At 40.6% G+C, this 25,468-nt stretch overlaps 1 protein-coding gene across 3 annotated transcripts; it reads right to left on the bottom strand.

Annotated features, from left to right (window-relative positions):
* Positions 1-830: 830 nt before the first annotated feature.
* PRR11 (proline rich 11) lies at positions 831-25,052 on the bottom strand. 3 transcript variants are annotated; one of them, XM_081220008.1, is made up of 10 exons: positions 24,897-25,052; positions 12,544-12,676; positions 10,976-11,126; positions 10,425-10,547; positions 7,896-8,153; positions 6,236-6,334; positions 5,760-5,872; positions 4,583-4,642; positions 4,397-4,493; positions 831-1,056 (listed from the first exon to the last, which is right to left on the bottom strand). In XM_081220008.1, the coding sequence occupies exons 2-10, from the start codon at positions 12,669-12,671 to the stop codon at positions 988-990; spliced, it is 1,098 nt and encodes a 365-aa protein (XP_081076134.1). In that variant the 5' UTR covers positions 12,672-12,676; positions 24,897-25,052; the 3' UTR covers positions 831-987. The 3 variants fall into 3 exon arrangements, with proteins under 3 accessions (XP_081076134.1, XP_081076135.1, XP_081076136.1); XM_081220009.1 differs by lacking the exon at positions 24,897-25,052 and adding an exon at positions 24,747-24,877; XM_081220010.1 differs by lacking the exon at positions 6,236-6,334.
* Positions 25,053-25,468: the final 416 nt, after the last annotated feature.

Here is a 25,468-nt window from a genome sequence, read left to right as displayed (position 1 = left end):
CTGTGGAGAACACAAGGTTCCTGTTGAGGTCTTCATGAAATTTATATTTAGCGTCATGAATGTGGATAGCAGGTATCAAAGTGAGGAATATCTCAGACTTCAGTAAGCCAGATATAACTACCTACCTAAGATGCTAGAAATGATATTCTAATTTTTTTAAAAATGATTTATTTATTTATTGTTTTGGTTACGCTGGGTCTTAGTTGTAGCAGGCAGGCTCCTTAGCTGTGGCTCCAGGGCTCCTTAGTCGCACCTTGCCAACTCCTTAGTTACAGCATGTAGGCTCCTTAGTTGCGGTATGCGAACTCTCAGTTGCAGCATGTATGCAGGATCTAGTTCCCTGACCACGGATCGAACCCGGGCCCCCTGCATTGGGAGAGCGGAGTCCCATCCACTGCACCACCAGGGAAGTCCCATGATATTCCAATTTTTAAGGTCACATTGGAGTTTTTGTTTCAAATTCTTTTGGAACAGTTAGGTTTGAATGGGGGATGGTTTTACTTCTTAATTGCTTATAGGGAACAGAAATAAAATCTAGAGGTTCTGTTTTTTGTTGTTAAGTTTGTAGCACTTAATGAGTGCATGAGCTTTACAGGCTGAAATACTTTGCTTTTCAATTACCTGAGACTACCCAAGATGAATGGGCACCAGGTTATTTTCTTAATGTCATAACTGCAACGATAGAGTAAAAATTAGAGTAATCTAGTTAAACTTGAATAACCTCCCCAACCTAAATTTGGTAATTCCAGGATAAACATCACTTTGGGGATTGCATTTTCCCATCTGTTCATTATTGATCATGTAAACTAGAAAATATCCTAATACTCGCTTTATGCTACAGTATGTATGGGCTCCATACATATTTTAATTCTTCGAATGAATTATATATTAATAGAATTATTTATACATACTACATTAAAAAGAGGATTGGGATAATATTATCTGTATATTTTATGGATCATCATATGGAGTCAGGCAGAGGTGGCATCATTTTTGTTCATCAAAGCTGCTTGTAGAAAGTGGCAGAGTTTGAGTTGGGCTTCTAGGGTGAGCCAGCTATGAAAAAAAACAAAGGTGCCAAGTATAATATGAATTATGTTCTTGTGGTCAGCACAGCTCTTCTTCTTCCTCACTAACAAAACCCAGATTTTATGCAAGGCAGCAATGCATGTGGTTTCTAAAAACCACTTTTTCCCAGCTTCCCTGATATTATCAGAAGTTCCTGGATATCCCCTGTTTAAAGAGATGAAGGCCAGCTTAACTAGCACACCCTTTTGCCCTTTGCCCTTCTTATCTTGCCTACAACGTGGACATGAGGCTTCAGGAAGTGTTGATATTCTGCACCATAAGGATAAAAGCCACATATTAAGGATGGAAGAGAGGTGATTACATGGTCAAGCTGATGTACCCAGTTATGCACTGCCTATTTCCCAAGGCAATATGCAGAGAAGAAAAATAAGGCCTTATTTGGTTAAGTCACTATAGTCAGATTTCTGTTACGAGTAGCCAAATGCAAGCCTAACTAATACAGTTGCTTCAGAATTAAACGAAAAAGGAAGTCTAAGGAGTGGGGAAAGTCATTCCATGTCTAACAACAGTTTTTACTAGATATCCTCTAGTAAGTGGATTTTGAGGAGCACAACATATGGCATAGGTCTTATGTGTGATTTTGGATGTCATTGCTCAATATATGGGTTTATTGTTCATTATATTTTTAATTGTTTCCACATTACCCAACCCACTATAGTCGTTGTGGGGTAGGGCAGGGACAAAACGGATCCTAGAGCTAAACAAAGAAAGGAAGTGAGGGTTCTTCCGTCTGCCCATCACAGTTTATGGTATTACCAAGGATCTGGGGGTGGACTTCTATTGGATGCTCCAAAAGGAGGAAAGAGGAATCCAGTCACACCTCCAAAGAAGGCCATATAGTGCCCAGGAGGACCAAGCTGATCGGCAAGTGGGAAACAAAGCTGTCCTGCAAAAGGCACTGATTCTCTCTGTTTTAAACAGTAGTTGATTTACAATGTTGTGTTAGTTTCAGGTGTACAGCTTCAGATTCTTTTCCACTATAGGTTATTACAAGATAGTGAATATAGTTCCCTGCACTATACAGTAAACCCTTGTTGTTTATCTATTTTATATATAGTAGTGTGTACCTATTAATCCCATGCTCCCAATTAATCCCTCCCCCCACCCCACCCCTTTGGTAACCGTAAGTTTATTTTCTATGTCTGTGAGTCTATTTCAGTTTTATAAATAAGTTCATTTGTATTATTTTTTTAGATTCCATATAAGTGATATATAATATTTGTCTTTCTCTGCCTAACTACACTTAGTATAATAATCTCTAGGTCCATCTGTGTTGCTGCAAAAGGCAGTATTTCATTCTTTCTTATGACTGAGTACTATTCCATTGTGTGTGTGTTTGTGTGTGTGTGTGTGTGTGTACACCACATCTTCTTTACCCATTCATCTGTTGATGGACATTTAGGTTGCTTCCATGTCTTGGCTATTATAAATAGTCCTGCTATGAACATTGGTGTGCATGTATCTCTTCAAATTAGAGTTTTTGTCTTTTCTGGATATATGCCCAGTAGTGGGATTGCTGGATCATATGGTAACTCTATTTTTAGTTTTTTAAGTAATCTCCATCCTGTTTTCCATAGTGGCTACACCAATTTACATTTCCACCAACAGTGTAGGAGTGTTCCCTTTTCCCCACACCCTCTCTAGTATTTATTATTTGTAGACTTTTTGATGATGGCCATTCTGACCAGTGTATTTCTCCAATAATTAGCAATGTGGAGCATCTTTTCATGTTCCTGTTGCCCATCTGTATGTCTTCTTTGGAGAAATGTCTATTTAGGTCTTCTGCCCATTTTTTTTGGATTGGGTTGTTTGTTTTTCTTGTTATTGAGTTGCATGAGCTGTCTGTATATTTTGGAAATTAAGCCCTTGTCGGTCACATTGTTTACAAATATTTTCTCCCAGTCTGTATGTTGCCTTTTTTTTTTTTTTTTTTTTAAATTCAGGTTGTATTCTGCTGTCTTTTTTGTTTTTTTTTAGATTTTTTTGATGTGGACCATTTTTAAAGTCTTTATTGAATTTGTTACATTATTGCTTCTGTTTTATGTTTTGGTTTTTTGGCCTAGAGGCATGTGGGATCTTAGCTCCGCAACCAGGAATCGAACCCACACCCCCTGCATTGGTAGGTGAAGTATTAACCACTGTACTGCCAGGGAAGTCCCTGTAGGCTGTCTTTTTGTTTTGTTTATGGTTTCCTTTGCTGTGTATAAGCTTATAAGTTTGATTAGTTATCATTTGTTTATTGTTGCTTTTATTTCTTTTGCAAAAGGCACTGATTCTTAACAAGGGAATGAAGGAAGGGAGGACAGTGCTGGGGTGGGAAGAGTGTCTGCAGTGGAGTTTGTGGTGTGTCTCTTGGCCCAGAGGGAGATGGAAATATAAGCTTCATAGCCAAAAAGGCCAGCAGCCCTGTGCCCCAGCACTCTAGCAGGGGTGGTGGAAGGATGGCTCCTTCTCACAGATCTGATGATAGAGGTGATCAGGGAGATGAGACAAATAGGGTTTGGAAGAAATCACACAAGGGCCAGCTGATGCACTGGATTTTGGTGTATGGGTCATACATGTAGGTGACAAAGACGAAAGCTGCCAAGAACTTTTCTTATCAGCTCTGCATGATCTGACTCCTGTCCCCATCTCTATTCCTATCTTTCTGTTATAGCCACACCGGCCACTTTTCAATTCCTCAGATAGACTGTGATCCCTCCCACCATGAGACCCTTGCACCTGCTGTTCTTTTTCCCTGGAGCTCTCCTCCCTGACATCCAAGGTGGGCTCACTCCACAGGTACCCTCTCCAGTTAATGCCTATTCATCTTTCAAGTCTTACCTCATCACTTCCTAAGGGAATCTTTCCTAGATCATCCAGGCTAGATCAAGTTCCCCCCACAGAATCTTGTTTCTTTCCTTCACAGAAGTTACTTCAGTGCAAAATTATACAAATTGTGATATGATTAATATCTACTTTCCCCACTAGACTGAAAGATCCAAGACAGCAGATCTGTGTCTGTTTTTGCTTACCACTATACCCCTGGTACTCCAGCACAGTGCCTGACATATAGGAAGTACTTAATAAATACTTATTAATGAAATTAACAAAACCAGACATTCATTGCTAAAGTGGAGATGATAATCCTAGCTATCTCATAGAATTTCTTGAAGCCTAAATATGAAAGTGCTTTATAAAGCATAAGGAACTGTTTGAAAATTACTATTATTAAGAAAGATGCTTTAGATTATGATTCTAAATAAATACATTTGAAGAAAAGTCTTTTTTTTTTTTTTCCAAAGTCTTTTTTTCCCTAAAGGCTTACCTGAAACTTTCTCTTCAAGGCCCGGGTCATTACTGGGGTCAGCCCAGTTCCTGTTTCCATATTTTCTTTATTGGTAAGTGGGGTTCCACCTGGGCTCCTGCAAAGGTATTGAAAATATTAGGAGCTGTGTTTTATGCCGAATTTTCAAATGAATTTAGAAAGCATAAAGATACGAGAGTGGATTACCTCTCTACATCGACTTTTCTGAGTAGTTTTCGCAGATCTAACTGGCTTTTACCAGGAGTACTGATAAAATGAAGATACAAAAGTTAGAGCTTGCCAGATTTTATAACTTTTCCAAAGCAAAGCAGTCATTTCTATAGGGAACATCCTAGAAAGTAGTTTGTTACACTTGTTACTATTTATTACATTTAAAAATAGCAGTAGATGCAGATAGGAGCATAAAGTGATATAGTGATTCTAATAAGTAATAGTTTTGACTCAGTAATTACACATGTAAGAATCCATCTTAGGGCAAAACTCAGCTGTGCATACAGATGATGGACAAGGATGTTTATTGAAGAGTTATAGAAAAGAAAAGTCACAAACAACCTAAATGTCTCAAAACAGGATTTTATCTATGAAATTCACATATTAAAAAACTGCAGGGTTTCCCTGGTGGCGCAGTGGTTGAGAGTCCGCCTGCCGATGCAGGGGACACGGGTCCGTGCCCCGGTCCGGGAAGATCCCACATGCCGTGGAGCGGCTGGGCCCGTGAGCCATGGCCGCCGAGCCTGCGCGTCCGGAGCCTATGCTCCGCAACGGGAGAGGCCACAACAGTGAGAGGCCCGCGTGCCGCAAAAACAAACAAACAAACAAAAAACCCTGCATCTACTGAAGAAGTCAAAATGATGGTTTAAACTAATTTTTAATGAGATATGGGAAAGTTCATGACATATCAATGGGAAAATCCATATCTGTATGTATAATATGATTATACACAGGTACACCCATAAACATATCATATTTCATTGATTCCAAAACATAAACATATTTCATTAATTCCAAGAAAACTAGTTTTCTTATTTTATTATTTCTGAAATTGTGCTGCTTTGAAAATTCCTGATAATATTTCCCCCCCAAATCTGTTACTAAATCAATGGTGTATTTTGTAATAAACAGCATCATGAAATGGAAATAATAGAGTATATGTCCAGAGAAAGACTAGAATGATAAACAACAGTATGTTAACAGTATGTGGCTATCTCCAATGATAGGATTATTTGCATGATTTTTGTTTTCTTCTTGAAACGTTTCTGTAGATTTCCATTTTCAATGAACACATGTAACTTTTAAAGTTAGAAATAAGCAAAAAATCATTATTTTAAGTAGCAGTAGAGTGTAGTACTATGTATTTCCTTACATTAAGACATTTGTAACTCGAGTTGATAACACTTTGGACTTCGGTTTCAGGGAAACGCACCGCAGGTCAGAGACAGTAACGAGTGGATTCTGTGCCTTTGGTGATGGTACAAGCTTTCATCACAAAATGAGACACTATTAAAAACACATTTAAAAATAGCATTCAAAATATAAACATACTAAAACAATAAATATTTGAGTGCTTAATATGTGTAAGATATATCTATTCAATTTTTATTCCGAAGCTTCAAAGTATATCTCTACCTCTTCAAACTAATGGTTGGTAGATAAAACTGCCTAATTAAATAATTTGGGGATTCACATATTTTGTTGAGGAGATCCAAAATTACTCAAAAAAAAAAAAATCAAATACTTACCTCAGAATGGTTTCTATATTTAAGACTTATGCTTATTTTCCATTAAGGGACAACCAGGTTAAAAGCCGAAAGACCACATGTTTGGTCAATGACATCTTACCTTCCTCCTTTCATCAAAACTCTGTGTCTTCTTTAATTTCACAGTCAGTAGATCTTTAACTGTTACATGCATGGGTCCATTTTTTTTTAATGGTCCAGGCTTAAAATACATGGAGAGGTTAGAATTCAAATTGGAACCAGGACATCTAGTCAAATGCAAATCCAAATCTAGTTTTTAAAGACTCTTTAAAAATTAACTTAAAAATTAACTCTTGGGCTTCCCTGGTGGCGCAGTGGTTGAGAGTCCGCCTGCCGATGCAGGGGATGCGGGTTCGTGCCCCGGTCCGGGAAGATCCCACATGCCGCGGAGTGGCTGGGCCAGTGAGCCATGGCCGCTGAGCCTGCGCGTCCGGAGCCTGTGCTCCGCAACGGGAGAGGCCACAACAGTGAGAGGCCCGCGTACCGCAAAAAAAAAAAAAAAAAAAAAAAAAAAAAAATTAACTCTTATTTCCCCTAGGAGCCTATCAAATTCTTTCCATTCAACCAAGAACAATTCTGTTTTCAGTATCCATGTATGCTAAGGCTATTGAAAAGTATTCGCCAAAATGTAAGGCTTTGATAGTAAGAGATGGGCTAGTTCCTTGTAACCATGCATCTTCCTTAGGAGTCATTGTAATAGGACAGGAGATGAAGGAGCTCCTCAAATCAAAGTGAAGTTTTGGGGACTTCCCTGGTGGCTCAGTGGTTAAGAATCCACCTGCCAATGCAGGGGACAGGGGTTTAAGCCCTGGTCCGGGAAGATCTCACATGCCATGGAGCAACGAAACCTGTGCGCCACAACTCCTGAGGCTGTGCTCTAGAGCCCGTGAGCCACAACTACTAAACCTGTGCGCCACAACTACTGAAGCCCGTGCGCCTAGAGCCCGTGCTGTGCAACAAGAGAAGCCACTGCAATGAGAAGCCCGTGCACCGCAACAAAGAGTAGCCCCCGCTCGCCACAACTAGAGAGAGCCCGTGCACAGTAATGAAGACCCAACGTAGCCAAAAATAAAAATAATGAAAAAAAAATTTTTTAAAGAGCAAGTTAAAAACAAAAAACAAAGTGAAGTTTTGCCTGAACTCTCTAAAAGGATGACTCAGTTCCCATACAGCAAGGACGTACACTCAAAGCGGTATATATTAGGGCAAATATAACAATAGGCTCTGCATTTAATTCAGCCATTTTAAACCAAATATATCTGTAGTAAAAATTCAGCAGATTTTAAAATAGGGCCGTGCCTATCTTAGTGATGCACAAATACTCTGGTCCCCTTGGAAGATAAGTAACTCTAATGGAGACTGGTTCTCCAGCCTAATGGCATTATACTTTAGGATCCACAAAGTCTTTTTATTCTGACTTCACTCACTAAGCTATCTTTGTTTTTAATTTGGTTTCCCAGAGAGATTTCCATTTTTGTAAAGAATCCAACAGGAATCTCCCACCTTGCTAGATTTCATTCATTCATCCTTGAAAAAAAATCACTTTCATTTCTAAATCCCACTTTTGTGATCTCCCAGAGGACTGTGTCTTTAAAAACAATAATTGACATAATTAAGATATGGAAACAGAACAAAATGCAGCCCTTCCTGTCAAAGCCCTTAGCCCAGCCTTAAAAGGACACCTGGTTGTACTCCTTTATTACACACTGACCAAAACACACCTTTACTAGATTGTTTTTTACCTGATGTGCTTTAGTGAGATCAGATTTTCTGAGCAGCAAAGGTGCTGTCAGTGGTGGAGGCGGAGGGGGCGGGGGCGGAGGGGGCGGAGGCGGAGGCGGGGGCGGAGGAAGACGACTGGCTGGCTGTGGCAGTGAGGCAGGCAGTACAGCCTCGGAGTCTCCAGGGGTGGTTAGAGCACATGCAGGCACATTTGTAAGTTTACCACGCATGTGACACATCTGACCACAGCTTGGACAGGACGAATTTTCTGAGACGGCCTGGAAGAAAACGTTACAGTTGGCAACTGAAGAACAGATTTATTTGGTTCTTATGGCTGAGAGTCATCAAAACCATACCTACCATGTACTGAATGCTTTCTCAGTATACCATATGCTCCGTAATATTTTCTCATTTATCACAAGCTCGCTCATTCATTCACTCATATATTTGTTTTGTGTGTGCTATATGCCAGGCACTGTGGGTACAACATGAGCCCTGTCTGTGACCTCATCGAGCTGACTGTCCAGTGAGGAAGACAAGACATTAAACATACACAAAACACATTCAAAACAAACTAAAATAATCCTTCAATAAGAGCCATGAAGTGTGCTGTGAGCATGAATAGTCAGAGGTCTGGGGAGTGATATTTAGCCATGAGCTCAAAGATGAATTTAGCCTTACCAGGTGAAGAAGGGAGATAAAAACTGGGGGAAGAGTTCCTGGCAGAGGGGAAAACATTTAATGCAACCAAGAATATAGTATATTCAAGGAACTGACTAAAAAGTTCAAGGGCCTGGAACATGACTGTTATGGGCTGAATTGTCCTCCCCCATTGCAACTCATATATTGAACCCTCAGCCCCCAGTACCTCAGAATGTGATTATATTTGGAGATAGGGCCTTTAAAGAAGTGATTAAATTAAAAGGAGCCATTAGGGTGGGCTCTAATCCAATGTGACTGGTGTCCTTATATAAAGACGAAACTTGAACAAACAGGAGACACCAGGGATGCACGTGCACAGAGAAAAGACAATCTGAGGACATAGAAGGCAAGTCGAGGAGAGAGGCATTAGAAGAAGCCAACCCTACCAACACCTTGAGCCTAGACTTCTGGCCTCCAAAATTGTGAGAAAATAAACTTTTGTTGTATAAGTCACCCAGTCTGTGCTACTTTGTCATGGCAGCCCTAGCAAATGAATGCAACGACCCTATGAAGTAAGGGGGCATACTACAGGCTGCTCTAACAAAGTATCACGAACTTGGTGGCTTAAAACAAAATTCATTCTCTCACAGTCCCGGAGGTTAGAAGACTGAAATCAAGGTGTCAGTAGGACTGCACTCCCTATCAAGGCTCCAGGGAAGAATCTGTTTCTTGTCTCTTCCAGCTTCTGGAATCTACTGGCATCCTTTGGTTTGAGGGCCCATGACTCCACTCTCTGCCTCTGTGGTCCCATTGCTTCTCCTCTTTTCTGCATGTTCTACTCTGCGTGTCTTTTATAAGGACACTTGTCACTGGATTGAGGGTCCACCCAGATAATAAAGTATGATCTCCTCATCTCAAAATCCTTAACTCAATTATATATCTGCAAAGACCCTGTTCCCAAAAAAGGTAATATTTACAGGTTCCAGGGATTAGGACTTGGACATGTCTTTTGGGGGGCCATCATTCAGCTCACTACAGATGGTATCTTCCCCACTTTATAGATGAAGAAACTGAGGTCCAGGTTGTGAAGTCCAGGTCATGAGGTGATTTGCCTTTCCTCCTCTGGTTAACTCATCTTGAGGCACAAATTCTGGAAGTAGGGGTGTAATCCCAGAAGCGTCTCTCCAAACCAATGAGCACAATGTTTATTCTTTAGGTTTTAGACACTGAGAATAGGGGTCCTGCATAGGGGAGTTCGGAGAGAGTGGATATTTATAGTTTTTTCCTGCCTATATCCGTCAAGAAAATAGAAACCACCCTGAGTATTTAGAAGAGGGGACATGTAATATAGTGAGTTGGTTATACTGCTGATGGAAGAGCTGAGAAGCACGCAGGGGACAGTGAGGCATCCCAGAGATCAGCAACAGCATAAAGCCATGAACACCCTGACACTGCATGGCCAAAGAGAAGGTCAGTGTAACCAGATCTCTGGAGCTGGGTTAACCCAGAGAATCTAGAAACATGGTTGACTTACCTAGTGGGAGCTGGAGTTAGGGAGGCAACAACAACCATTGCTGGAGAAATTGCCCAACACAGAGAACAAAGGGGAAAAATACCCCATCCTCTCTCTCCTTCTAATCTCTCATCAGTGTCTCCCATTATTCCAGCACACCAGGAGCCAGATGACATGGAGTTTGGGAAATGTAGCCTGCAGGGGCAAGCCCCCCTCCAATACAGAGCAGAGCCTCTGAAGTTTAAGGACTAGACCTGAGAGCAGACATGTCCAGAACTAGCACTAGCCTGTAGCCACTTCTCCTTCTAGTAAAAGCACACTGGGGTTCCAATGGGGGACAACCCCTTTCCTCCTTACCTAATTCTGGATTTGTTTTTCATTTGATAATACGAACCTTCAGTGCTTCCTGGAGCTTGTGTAATTCACTTTCCAAAATGCAAAACCGTTGTTTTAGACTATGAAGTTCTTGGTGGCAGAAACGGGATGGAAAGATGGTGCCTTTCAATACTTCCAAACTCTGAAATTAAAAAATAATCAAGCCTGAATCCAATGAGCAATATGATAAGGACAAGAAAGTGGTTTGATGTATGTTTTATAGAAGTGAAGGCAATAACAAGGACCTACTGTATAGCACAGGAAACTATATTCAATATCTTATAAAAATCTATAATGGAAAATAATATGAAAAAGAATATGTGTGTATGTGTGTGTAACGGAATCACTTTGCAGTCCATCTGAAACTAACACATTGTAAATCAACTATATTTCAAATAAAAAAAATTTTTTTTATTGAAAAAAATAATTGAGGGCAGACATGACCACACAATTTCATCTCATCTGAGTTTAGCTTGAATGTCTGCTGACCTGAGCACACACACACGTGGACACACACACCAAGTATGTAGAAAAACCATAATGCTGAAAACATGTATGTCAAACCCATACCCAGGCCATGCAGTTCTGAAACCAGTTGTATATAGACCATACTCTATTTGTCCAAAGCTTTACTGCATCTTTAAAATTGGGAAATTTGAAGTTCCAGGACAGTCTTAGCCAGCTTCTGCTAAGGGGTGTATCTGTTGAAGGAATAACCACTCTGTAGGAAAAACAAAACCAAACAAAGCAAAAACTCCTAAGTTGGAATTAACAGCCTCTAATTAAATAACAAGCTAGTTTTATAGTATGACTTAGGAGCAGAGACTATCTAAAGCCAAATTCTTCATTTACTTCTAGAATTCCCAGATTAACTTATGCAACAAATATTTATTGAGTAAATAGTAATAAATAAAACAACATAGTAAACATATAGGTATCAGAGATTTAGTAATGAACAAAATAGATAAAAATCCTGCCCTCACAGAATTTAGTTTCATGGAAGAAAGGTAAAAATAACTAAATGGATAATATATGTGGGTTGTTAGGTAGTGAACAAATGCTAAGGAGAAAAAGATAAAGCAAGAGAGGGAATGTGAAACGTTGGGTGGAGGTGAAAATTTAGATAGGGTAGCCAGGGAATGTCTCACCGAGAAGGGGACTTTTGAGAACAAATGTTAAGGACGTGAAGAAACTAACAGAGCAAATATTTGGGATAAGAGCTTTCCTGGCAAGAGCAATAGTAAGTGCAAAGGCCCTGAGGTGGGAGTTTGTCTGAGGTGTTTGAGGAATAGCAAGGAGGCCAGATGACTAGGGTGGAAAGATTGAAGGAAGAGGATTAACAGATAATGTGAGTCAGACCGTAAAGGTCTTGTTGGTCATAGAAAGGATTTTCATTTTTACTCTGAGAGAGGAAGACCTTGGAGACTTTAAGCAGAGGAGTAATATGAAATGATTTTAACAGGCTCATCTGGCTGCTGGGTTGAATTACACTGCAGAGGCAGCAAGGGCAGAGCAGGAAGACCAGTTAGAAGGCTTCTGCAACATTCGGGAGAGAGGAGTCTAGGATGGTATCATGGTTACTGCTTTTTGAGGGTCTGTTTGTTTTAAAATTTGTTCTCTAAAGAGAGCTTTAACAAAACATGTATAAATATATTATTGTGAAACCTACTGCCTTAGAGTTCTTAGATTTGAGAGTCTCTTTTAATAACACATTTAAGCCCTGAGTCCCAGAGAATAAATGATCAAACTTTACCAAAATAAAGATTTAAGTTCTAGTCATATATCCCTCTTTCATCACTTAGTTACCAGGTTTATACAATTAACTCGACTAGGAAAGTAGAAAATAGTTACTGTGCACCTCAAACACAATTCCTTGGGATTTTTACTTCGTTTGAACTCTTAAGCTATGGTTGCCACATAAAATCAGGATGCTCAGTTAAAATTTAATTTCAGATAAAGGGTGAATAATTTTTTAGTATATTAGAAATGTTGCATGGGACAATACAAAAAAATCATTCATTGTTCATCTGAAATTCAAATTTAACTGGGTGTTCTGTATCTTTATTTCCTAAATCTGGTAACTTGTTCCTAAAATGATCAGATTTTTAATATTTTCTCTGTTCCATATTACGCCTTACCTTTCTGGTGAGGGTGGCGGAGGGGGAGGTGTAACTAGCTTAGACTGAAAGTGAGAGGCCTCTTTTCTTTTGAAAAATCTTTTCGCTTTGGCTTTTAGCTTTCTTCTTCGTTGCTTGAACTTGGGCATGGTTTCTGTACAGAAAATTTGTTTTTACATTTTTTTATTGAGGAATAATACACGTACATAGAAAATACACATATTTTAACTACAATTCAATGAATTATCACAAAGTGAACACATCCTTGTAACTGCCACCTTGGTTAGGAAACAGGTCACCACCAGCAACCCAGAGTCCCCTTGAGGCAGGAGATAGATGGGCCCCAGGCTGAGCAGCTGGAATATGTCCCCTGTAGAGATGAAGATAATGGCAGGAGCAAGAAGGTGCCGAGTCCTGTTTGGATAAAAAGCTAAAGAGACCACATATTTCTCATTCTTGAGGTCAAGGAGACCCCCAAGCGACACATGTGCAAAAAAGATCCTTGGGGAGGGGGAGCCAGACCATAATATGTTCTGCTAACTCCTCAGAGACCTTTGCGCTGGAATCCATCTTGGCTAAAAGACGTGCATGCACACAGGGGAGGGCCCTGTGCCAGACCAAATATGGACTCAAAGTCAGACAAAGCAAGATGATTGGCCAGAGGTAACCCAGAACTGCCCCCATATAAGTAACATAATCCACCCCAAAAGTGTGTGCCGCTCTCTCTCTCTTGCTCTCTGAGTCCACCCGTGCTTTCTCTGCACATATCTTCTCTCCTAATAAGCATGTTACTTGCCTCACTACTTTTTGTCTCTTTGCCGAATTCTTTCTTCAAAGCAGACAAGCACCAGGGCAGTGCTGCAGCCCGGGTTCAATCCCTGGTCAGGGAACTGAGGTCCCACTTCAAGCCACCACAGGCTGCAGCCACCTCATGGCCACCCAAGATCACCCTGAACTGGAGGAAAATTTAAACCCAGATTTAAACTATCTCTAGAGATACCTTGGCTTTGGCATTATATTACTCTCTAATTTTGTTTTTGTTTTGCTTGTTTTGCTTTTCTTCATTAAATCAACTGAATTTCCCTTTCTTTATAATGAAATCAAGCAGGACCTTTCAGGGCCTTCCCAGTACAAAAGCCCTTTTTGTTCCCTTCCTCTTGTTTGTAGAAAAAAGACTTCAGTTTCCTAAGCCTTCCTCAAGTTCCAAAGAGCAGACTCAAGCAGTTACTAATTAGAGAAGTGAGAGAATGCAGAAACGATGATAGGTTAAACAATAGTTCAGAGATAAAACAGAGTCACAGGACTCCTAGTTCCTCCTCAAGGGATATATATAATGATCTGATGCATATCTTTGTGTTGTCCTGCAGAATCTAAGACCACACCCCCCAGGTAAAAGATGGTTACTACATGCTGACCACCAGCACTTAGACCCCAGACTGGTTAGAACCATAAGTGTTGATGATTAAGATTCGCCAGATATCACCCTGTTACCTTACCACCAACCAAAAAGTTGAAAGTCCACCAGCTGATCAGGCATCCTATTACCCTCACCCCTAATGCTGCCTTTAAAAATCCTTGCCTGGGCTTCCCTGGTGTCTCAGTGGTTAAGAGTCCACGCTTCCACTGCAGGGGGTGTGGGTTCAATCCCTGTTCTGGGAACTCCCGCATGCTGTGCGGTGCAGCCAAAAAAAAAAAAAAAAAAAAAAAAAAAAAAAAAAAAAATCCTTGCCTGAAAGCCATCGAGGAGTTTGGCGCTTTTGAGCGCTAGCTGCCCTTTCTCCTTGTTTGGTGCCCTGCAATAAACACTGTACTTTCCTTCACCACAACCTGGTGTCAGTTGATCAGCTTTGCTCTGAGTTGGGCAAGTGGACCTGAGTTTGGTTCGGTAACAATAACAGAGAAGATGGTTACAGTTGGGTTGTCAGCTATTAAAAGGAAGTAAATTTCTTTGCTGGTAACATTTACTGAGATTCCAATGTACAAGGTTGAGTTGGTAGTGAAAGAAAAACAAAACTAACCATTTATATAATGCCCATTTACTGTTAGACACATTCACATACATTTTTTCAGTGAATCTTCATTACCGTGCAAGGTATTTTTCCTGAGGAAGAGGATTTTTATTCCCATTTTAACATAAGAATAAATTGAGGTTTAGAAAAATGAGATGATTTATCCAATGTAATGCAATAAAGCATTAAGTCCAGATTCGTAAGTCTCCAAAGACCACGTTCTTCCTAATACACTGTGATGCAATAGTAGAATAGGTGATATACAACATAATAATAATTACCCCAAATCTAAGACATGGGTGTTTCAAAACATTTGTTTTAAAGCACTTTTAAACACTAACTAGTATATTTAGATTTTTAACTCAGAATCCTTTTCTGAAGAAAATTAAGTCAGAGCTGGTTTGATGTGAAGAAGTGCTTTGCCAGTTTCAGTTTTTGCTACCTGAGGAACAAAGATGTCCTTATTCAAGTAGCGGAACTAAAAATGGTCTCAAGGGCTGGGCCTCCTTCTCTTCAAACTTACATTTGAATAGGAACAATTGGTCTTTAAAATACACATTCATTCCACTTTTGTTCACCCTGTAACCCTCCAGCACTTGGTATGCAGCGCTATGCTTGCTCAGCTCTCAGATTCCAAGGGCTGAAGAACCTCCCCCAGCTCCAATGTGGGTAGTAAAAACTAAGAAATGTTTTAGTTTCAAGAGCATTGGACTCACAGAGGGCACCCTCCATGGCAGCGGGTGACAGAACGTATAACAACAACTGGTCTAGGAGTAAAGTTTCTTGATAGCATCTTATTTAACAAATTGCCAGACCTCAAATTAACAGCGTATTTCTTAACTGTTCTTACAGGCTTGGGAGACATACCCCAAGATACCTGATTTCACCTTTATTGTATCACTTCTCCTTTCTACTGAAATAATGAATAAAGGCTAAGTGGGGATTATTAAACACAAGGGATATCTACAGGATTAAAAAAAAACACAAAACAAAAATACTCTGAATGAAGATATTTAGGAAAGCCTCAGGAAGCAACAAAAAACTTATGGTTGCCTGGAAAAGAAGTTAAACCTCATCAAATCCATGGCCAAGACTATCTGTGAAGAAATGTCACTGGAAACCTCTATCCAAGGCCCAGAGTTCACTGGTTGGGATCCCCAGAATCTGAGATTTCCCCAGTAACCTCCCCTTCCTGTCTTCCGTTCCCCCCTTCACAGCCCTCCCCCATTCTGTTCCTGTTCTCTCTCACCTGCCTTGATGTCTTTTGTTAGAGAGCAAACTGACACAGAGAACTGGCTTCCCGCCTCCCTTTTTCCTATATTCACCAATCAATCCCTCAGTTATGAAAACAGACTTTAGAAAGGAGCTGGATGTTCTGGTTAAACTCAGTGGATTGACTCTATACCTTAACCTCCACTCCAGTGGTGTGTTGGGATTAGCCCTGACTTTTACATTTTTAGGAAGTCTGTGAGCCAGTTGTTTAACAAATCTACCATTTAAATTAAGTTATATAAACTTACAATTAGGTAATTTATATTTTAAAAGATAATCAACACACAAAACTCACCACTCCTTAATGATTTTACTATTATGTATGCTCTTGAGGTTTGGGTTTTGTTTTTGTTTTTACCTGATTGTATCTATACAGTGAAAATGCTTTAGAATGGTGTATTATTGCTCATTTTTTCCCAACTGCACATTTAGTAACTTCACATTGGAAACTTGAAATTGCCCATGATGGGAGAATTTACACCACGGCTATTATAAAATACTACAAATTAAGGCTTGGTTTATTATTTTGTTGATTGTTAAGAAAGTGATGAAAAGAATGTTAATAGTGCAGATTAAACTTAAAAGTGTATCTTGTCTGTAGTTACATTGTGAATAGCACAAAAAAATTGAGGAGTATTATTCCAGTATTTGAAAGTGATTATCTGATTCATCAGAGGTTGCTTACTGAAGTGAAGTTCCAAAATAAATCTTTGTGTTTCGCTTTTATCTTACTGCACAGAGTAAATGAAAATATCAACCAACATTCATATCAGGACTAAGCTTGTTCATAAATTGCAACCACAGGTTGCTTACAAATAAAAGAAGTCTATAAAAATCAATAATAGCATTTTGTGAGAATCAACTGGCTATGAAATTTATAAGAGTATTATATATTTTATCATTGCTTATAATAATGTTATATACTATAACAGTATATAATATCAGTAAATTTATAATAAAATTATGTATATATATATAAATATTTATTAGCACACTACTGGTGGAGCATCATGAAAACATCATGAAAAAAGGCAGTAAAGGAATAAAAAAGGCATAAACCCACAGGACGAAGAATGGGAGTAGACCTTATAATAGATGATAGATGTGAACTAAATCATCTACAAGTAGTAGTAACTGACTTGGCAGAGCAGAGGAAAGCTGAGGCTTGCCTGCCTGGTAGGGAAGCCAACAGGAAGCAAGACCATTCCCAGAACTCTGAGGAGATTCGGGACTTGAAAGCACCTAGTTCCTTTGAAGGTTTGGGGTAGGGCTTAAATTGGATTGATTAAAAGTCTTTATAAGAATTGGATAGGCCTTTGGCTTCTGCCCTCCCATCCTTACAGCCAGTGTCCTGGCTTTCATTTTATGGACAGGTTTATTCTCTGGAGAAGTTGAACATAGAGGTGCTGAATTTGGGTCACCAAGCATAGCAGGGTCATGTTTCTGTCACTATACAGAAGATAGGGGATGATCCTAACCGAAAAGTGAGACTTTCAATCCCCTTCCTCAGCTCCGCTCCCAAAATACAGGCCACCAGGTTGTTTTTTATTTTATTTTATTTATTTAGTTTTTTTGGCTGCGTTGGGTCTTCGTTGCTGCGCGCGGGCTTTCTCTAGTTGTGGCGAGTGGGGGCTACTCTTTGTTGTGGTGCGCGGACTTCTTATTACAGTGGCTTCTCTTTGTTGTGGAGCGCAGGCTCTAGCCGTGCAGGCTTCAGTAGTTGTGGCACATGGGCTTCAGTAGTTGTGGCTCACGGGCTCTAGGGCGCAGGCTCAGTAGTTGTGGCGCAGGGGCTTAGTTGCTCCCCGGCATGTGGGATCCTACCAGACCAGGGTTTGAACCCATGTCCCTTGCATTGGCAGGCGGATTCTTATCGACTGCGCCACCAGGGAAGTCCTGCAGGCCACCAAGCTTAATTCCCAGCCTCAAACCCCCACATCTCTCATTCCTCCTGGAGGAGACTAGAAGATTCTTCTCCAGGGCAATTGACTGGCCCAAGAAAAAAGACCTACAGATATTGACATTTGGGGTTCTACCCAAAATGGCCAAGTCCTTGATGATCAATTACCCACTGTGGTGCTCACAGGTTGACAGTATCCACCTCCACTACTTTGAGCTGCCAATCAATTATCTTTTTTGTGTATTCCTTTGACAAATAACAGCCAAGGATCATCAATCATTTTAGGAAAAGTCTTTACCATGAAGAGCAGAGACCAAAATAAACAGGGAGAGAAAAAAAAAATCCAAATCAAAGGAAATGGAAAGAATGTAGGAAGCAGAAGAAAAATTTAAAAAAGAAAAGAAAATATCTTCAGAAAATGAGAGACTGCATTCATGAAATAAGGATAAGAAACTATTTTAAAAATTAAAATAGGAGAAATTTTAAAAATATAATAGAACAGTTGGAAGATTAAAGTTTTAGATGAGAACAGAGAAAATGGAGAGAATTTTATCAAATAAACAGTACAAAAATACTCCCCAGAACTGAAGGACTTGAATTTCCAGATTGAAAAGGTCCATTCAATGTAATGAATAAAAGATCCACATTGAGGCATGCCATCATTTAGAACGCCAAAAATAGAGGAGATTCTCAAGGTTTCCAGAGAGAAAATACAGTCTAGATATAGAGGCTGAGAAGAGAATGACACCAGATTTCAACAGCTACTCTGCAGTTCTGAGAGGATTCCACAGTCCTATACCTGGCCAAAATTTCAGTCAAGTGTGAGAACAGAAGACAAACAATGGGAATTTCCAGGATAATGGTGATCACAATAAGTCCTCAGAAGACAACTTTGCAGCAGGCCTAGAGGAGGGGTCAGCAAACCTTTTTTCTGTGAAGGACCAGATAATAAATATTTTAGGCTTTGCAAGCCATCTGGTCTCTGTAACAACCACTCGGCTCTACCACTACAGCACCAAAACAGCCACAGACAATACTTAAATGATTGTGGCTGTATTCCAATAAATTTTATTTATGGCCATTGAAATTTGAATTTCACAGAATTTTCAAGTGTCACAGAATATTATTCTTTTGATTTTTTTCCAGCTATTACAAATTGTAAAAACCATTCTTAGCTCATGAGACCTATAAAAACAGTAATTTCCTGACCCCTCACTCAGTGCACAGCCAGCAAAGTGAGCAAGTGTAACAGAGGGCTTCAGTAGGGAAAAAAAAAAAAAGAAACGGATAAATTACTTAGTGTGTTTGATCATTCTGAGCAGAATTTGCTGTTTTTCTGTAAAGTTAGGGCCAAGTTACTGATAAGAGCTTGAAAAAGGAAGCATATTAAAAATGTCTGGGCGGGGGTGGGACTTCCCTGGTGGTCCAGTGGTGAAGAATCTGTCTTCCAATGCAGGAGATGCGGGTTCGATCCCTGGTCAGGGAACTAAGATCCCACATGCCGCGTGGTAACTAAGCCCACGCACCACTAGAGAGCCTGCCTGTTGCAACTACTGAGCCCACACCACAACTAGAGAGAAGCCTGTGTGCTGCAATGAAAGATCCTGCGCGCCGCAACTGAGACCCGATGCAGACAAATAAATATTTTTTAAAATTTGTGTTTTAAAATAAATAATTAAATAAATAAAATTGTACGGAAAAAAAGTTTAGGAGGGGGAATTGCCTGGAGGTCCAGTGGTTAGGACCTGGTGCTTTCACAGCCAGGGCCCGGGTTTGATCCCTGGCTGGGGATCTAAGAGCCCACAAGTTGCAGGGCGTGGCAAAAAAAAAAAAAGTCTAGGAAAAAAGTTTTACGAGAAAAGAAGTGAAATCATAGTAACACTATATGTTCAGCTGTTACACAATATTTTATAGTCTAAACACTGAATGTTTATTTAACTAAAAATTATGATATATTGGGAAGACAGAAGGAAAGAAAGTGGAAATCAGCAGTTGTCTAAATTTATATAATGTTTAACCCATTGAGGGGAAGAAAAAAGGAAGAGTATTATAAACATGTTACTTAGAAACATGGAGGTAAACACCAGAAACAGTTACAAAAGTGGATAGGGTTGCCTTTGGCAAGTGGGAGTCAGGATTATAGAGAGAGGATTCAGAGGACTATCATTGCTTGTTTGTTTCTTTCTAAGTATAATAAGCCTTCCGGTAGTATTGGACAGTTAACCTTTGGTATGTACTATTAGCTGGAAAAATAAGAGTACCACCATTCTGAACCTGGGCCACCCTTTTCTAGCCCTTTCCTGGTGGTTGTTCCAGCGCCCATGCCTTCAAATTTCTAAAGAGTTCTACCTAAGCCAATGTATGTCATTTTGGAAATTATTATTATTATTATCATCATTATTTTTTTGGTCGCCCTGGGTCTTCATTGCTCTGTGCGGGCTTTTTCTTTTCTTTTCTTTTCTTAATAAATTTATTTATAGATTTTTATTTTTTGGCTGTGTTGGGTCTTCGTTGCTGCATGTGGGCTTTCTCTAGTTGCAGCGAGCGGGGGCTATTTTTCCTTGCGGTGCACGGGCTTCTCATTGCAGTGGCTTCTCTTGTTGCAGAGCACGGGCTCTAAGCACGCAGGCTTCAGTAGTTGTGGCGTGTGGGCTCAGTAGTTGTGGCTCGCGGGCTCTAGAGCACAGGCGCAGTAGTTGTGGCACATGGGCTTAGTTGCTCTGCGGCATGTGGGATCTGGACCAGGGCTCGAACTTGTGTCGCTTGCATCAGCAGGTGGATTCTTAACCACTGCGCCAACAGGGAAGCCCTGTCTTTTGATATAGTCTATTTTCCCCTACTCTTTTAATTTCGAAAAATTTCAAACCTTGAGAAAATTTATAAGAATGGTATAATTAACACTCATATATCATTTGCCTAGATTCACCAACTGTTATCTGTTAATTATCTCTCTTCATAGGGGTATATATATATGTGTGTGTGCAATGTACAATATATATTATAGATGATAATGTATAAAATATATAACCACGTATTTATGTAATTTATGTAATTTTTACATATCATATTACACAGACACACCCCTATACAGAAAGATAACAGTTGGTGAATCTAGGTGCACGATATATGACTATTTATTATACTATTCCTGTAAATTTTCTCAAGGTTTGAAACTTTTCAAAGTAAAAAATATAATATATAATAAACATACATAAATATAAAAAATACTTACACATGCATAAAAGTTTTTAGTTTTTGACTGAGCAAAGTTAGCTGCAGACATCATACTTCACTCCGAGATACTTTAGCTTCAGTTTCCTTACATGAACATGGACATTATTCTACAAAACCACAATCAGGAAATTTTACTTTTGAATATAATCCATATTCAATTACTATTCAATAGTCTGAACAATATCCTTTACAGCTGCTTCCTTTCCCTCTCCACATTGCATTTATTTATTTATTTGTTTTTAAAGATTTAATTTTATTTACTTTTAGCTGCATTGGGTCTTCATTGCTGCACGTAGGCTTCCTCGAATTGTGGTGAGCGGGGTGGGGGGGCGCTACTCTTCGTTGCACTGTGCGGACTTCTCCTTGTGGTGGTGTCTCTTGTTGTGGTGCACTGGCTCTAGGCAAGCGGGCTTCAGTAGCTGTGGCTCATGTGCTCTAGAGCGCAGGCTCAGTAGTTGTGGCACAGGGGCTTAGTTGCTCTGCAGCATGTGGGATCTTCCTGGACCAGGAATCAAACCCATGTCCCCCACACTGGCATGTGGATTCTTATCTACCGCTCCACCAGGGAAGTCCCTCTCCACATTGCATTTAACTGTAGTATCTCTTCAGTCTCCTTCAATTTATAACAGTTCCTCAGCCTTTTTATATAAGTATTTGCCTTTCTTCATATTTATGTTCTTGAAGAATTCCAGCTAGTTGTTTTGGAAAATGTTCCTCAGTTTGGGTTTGAGTGTTCCTCCAGTGATCTTCCTACCTTCAGTCCTTCTCCTTGCCAGTTTATTTTCTACAGTGTTTTGGAGTTAGTCTTTCTTTCTTTTCTTTTCTTTTTTTAAAATTGATGTATAGTTGATTTACAATGTTAATCTCTGCTGTACAGCACAGTGATTCAGTTATATACATTCTTTTTCTTTTTTTTTTTTTTTTTTTGCGGTACGCGGGCCTCTCACTGCTGTGGCCTCTCCCGCCGCGGAGCACAGGCTCCGGACGCGCAGGCTCAGCGGCCATGGCTCACGGGCCCAGCCGCTCCGCGGCACATGGGATCCTCCCAGACCGGGGCACGAACCCGCGTCCCCCGCATCGGCAGGCGGACTCCCAACCACTGCGCCACCAGGGAAGCCCCTCTTTTTCTTTTTAATATTCTTTTTCATTATGGTTTATCACAGGATATTGAATATAGTTCCCTGTGCTATACATTAGGATCTTGTTGCTTATCCATTCTAAATGTAATAGTTTGCACCTACCAACCCCAAACTCCCAGTCCATCCCCCCGCAACCCCCCACCCCTGCTCCACCGCCCTTGGCAACCACAACTCTGTTCTCTACGTCTTTGAGTCTTGTTTCTGTTTTGTAGATAGGTTCATTTGTGCCATATTTTAGATTCTACATATAAGTGATATCATATGGTATTAGTCTTTCTCTTTCCGGCTTACTTCACTTAGTATGATAATCTCTAGTTGCATCTGGAGTTAGTCTTTTAAAACAAAAATATGACCCTGATATTCCCTGTTTAAAAGCATTTGAAGGATCCTTATCACCCACTGGATAAACCAAATCCCTTAGCATGCCTTTCAAAGCTTTTCACAATTTAGCTCTAACAGCCCTTTGCAGCCTCATCTCTTCTAATGATTAACAGTTAGTACTTCAGGCATACCAAACACCAGATACTTTCTATAGTGTTATCAGCCTTTCCCCCTGCTTGGGGTATCCTCCTCCAGGTCAATTTATGCAGCCTTCCAAATTCAGTTACTTTTTTTTTTTTTGCCACGCCTTGCGACACGCAGGATCTTAGTTCCCCAGCCAGGGATTGAACCCGTGCCCCCTGGCAAAGGAAGGGCAGAGTCTTAACCACTGGACCGCCAGGGAGGTCTCTCTTTGTCTTTTTGGTGAGTGCTTATAATCCTCCAGGTACTATGGTAGGTGCTAGGATACAACATAGTCTCTGTCCTTATGGAATGTTTACTGGCTGATACGTCATCTCTTTTGTACTTCTAAAGCACTTTATACACACCCTTATTGTGACATTTATTATATTGCATTGTAATTTTTGTTTGCATGTTTGCCACCCCACTGGATTTGAGCATTTCAAGGGTAGGATAAATTTTATTCATCTCTGTTTCCCCAGGACCTAGAGTATAGCAGGCATTAAATACCATTTCATTCAATAAATGAATCAAAGAATAGCAAGTGTTCTCTATTTTGATTAAGGAATATGCTTTAATACAATTCCGTAAAATCTCTTGGTGAGGGAGATTTTTAATTCTTCAAATCATACTGCACCTTCATATGGTTAAAGGATGGGTCCAAAACTATTTCCAGTAGGAAGATGCAATAAATAATAGAGTAAGAATTACACTCCTCTGCATGAGTTGGCACTGCTGCTTCTATTAAAACTCCACCCCGTTATACAAAAAAAATGTTTTTGGTCAGGGGGTACTTAAAAAGCTGTGGCAGCAACAGAAATTGAAACCAAGTCCTATGTCTAATTTATAATGAAAACTAATGCCTGGGTTTTTGTTCTTTTTGTTCTTCCTCTTTTGTCCCCTTTTGGCCTAGCCCATACCTGTTGGATCACGTTTGCCTAATCAACAATAAATAATGAAAGTCAGGTGCCTTAAGGCACAACTTTCAGATAAACATCACTGTTTATCTGCTGTTCTGAATTATCTTCCAGGGTAAGATGACCTTTATAGATTATGTTGACACAGATCCCGGGGGCCACAGACCACTGTACTAAAGACCGGGTAGACCGCAGAAGACTAAGATGATTAACCTCAGCTCCTTTGTTCTTCCCCTTTAAAAACCCCTAACTTAGAGACCAAGTTGGAGTGACTTGTCTCCCACTTCCTCGCCTGGCTCCCTGCAATAAAATCTTTGCTGCAAACTCCCGCTGTCAGTTTGGCTTTCTGCCCTGCGGGCACACGACCCCTTTGTTCGGTCTAAAAACAATTGGATTTCTTTTTTTTTTTCTTTTTTTTTTGCGGTACGCGGGCCTCTCACTGTTGTGGCCTCTCCCGTTGTGGAGCACAGGCTCCGGACGCGCAGGCCCAGCGGCCATGGCTCACGGGCCCAGCCGTTCTGCGGCATGTGGGATCTTCCCGGACCGGGGCACGAACCCATGTCCCCTGCATCGGCAGGTGGACTCTCAACCACTGCGCCACCAAGGAAGCCCGGATTTCTTTAATATTGTCCTAAAACACATTTTTATGGAAAAAATGCGTTTACACTCCCACAAACAGCTTTCTGTCAATTAATCACTTTCCATTACCAGTTCAACTGATTCCTCTTAAACATCCATAGGGCTACTGCTGGTATTTGCTTATATCTAAATTACATTTTATGTTGTGCAGCATTGCTTTGTTAGCTCCTGTCTTGTTTCTCTAGAGATTGCGGTTCCCTAAAGCTTAGTTCCAGCACAGTACTAGGCACACAGAAAAAAGGACACACTTTTTAAACTGATACTCTCACAGAAAGTCGGACGATATTAAGACTATATTAAGGAACATAGTACTACTCCCTATCAAAAAATGTATGTTCTCAAACTTAAAGTGCATAAGAATCACGGGGGGGGGGAGGGAGGTCTTGTTAAAATGCATATTCTGATTCAGTAGGTCTGGGTGGAGCCAGATAATCTGCATTTTAAACAAGCAGCCAAGTGATGCAGATGCTGTTGGCCCGCGAACCACGTTTGGAGCAGCAAATATGTAAAGGACTGTGCAAAAGGAAGGCGACTTTGCTCCAAAACATGTTTTTGAAGAGCGTTAATTAAATAGAAGTATGATTAGAGTGGAGCCAGGTGGAGCACTTCTTACCCAGCCTTAAACCTCCTCTTTTCCGATCCGTCTCCCCTCCGAGTCCAGCGAAACTTCCCACCTCTGTAAACCGTAAAAACACAAGCAGCAACAGGCCCAGCTACGGAAGATGCGAGCCCAGGTAACGTAGGAAGATACCCCTGCACTTACTAGGCTAAGAGTCCGGGGATTTGATGGAGTCCCGGCAGTGGCCTCTCCCTCGCTATAAAGAAAAATTCAAAATTAAAACCTTATCTTGGAGGGACCAATCGTAGCCTTGGTCTTTCCACAATTCGCTCTGCGTGTAGTGTAGGATCACAGCCTGGCTTGTGATTGGCTGAGGTAGAACCACGCTTCGGCCAATCAGAGCTGAGGCGCTTCTTGTATGAATATGGAGGAAGGCGGGAGCGAAGTGGAGGGGAAGCTGGAGAGGAAAGGTGTGTCACGTCCCCTTTGCTGTTTCTGGAAGCTTTTGTGTAATTGGTTGGCTTTTCTTCCGATTGCACCAATCGCAAGCTCTTCTCTGCTGAACTCTAACTGTGAAATTGAAAGTAGAGATGAGGGTGCAGCCAATGGAAAAAAAAAAGGGTACAGGAGCCAATCCTCCTGCGGCGTTTTGTGTCCTTGCCCAACAGGAAAAGGTGTTTCATGCGGAGGGGCGTTTCCCAGTCGCCAATGGGCGGGCGCCGGTGAAGCGGAGGAACCAATGAGCGGGAGACGTTGAATGACAGCTGTCCAATAGG

Source organism: Mesoplodon bidens (genome assembly GCF_964165515.1).
Source record: "Mesoplodon bidens genome assembly, chromosome: 19".
NCBI classification, from domain to species: Eukaryota; Metazoa; Chordata; class Mammalia; order Artiodactyla; family Ziphiidae; genus Mesoplodon; species Mesoplodon bidens.
This window is presented reverse-complemented; position numbering and strand designations above follow the sequence as displayed.

Coding starts and splice junctions, on each gene's coding strand:
- PRR11 (XM_081220008.1), bottom strand. CDS start 12,671: ATGCCCAAGTTCAAGCAACGAAGAAGAAAGCTAAAAGCCAAAGCGAAA. Junction 4,494..4,582: donor AGAAAAGTCGATGTAGAGAG/GTAATCCACTCT, acceptor ATACCTTTGCAG/GAGCCCAGGTGGAACCCCAC. Junction 1,057..4,396: donor CCTTGAAGAGAAAGTTTCAG/GTAAGCCTTTAG, acceptor TTTTTTTCATAG/CTGGCTCACCCTAGAAGCCC.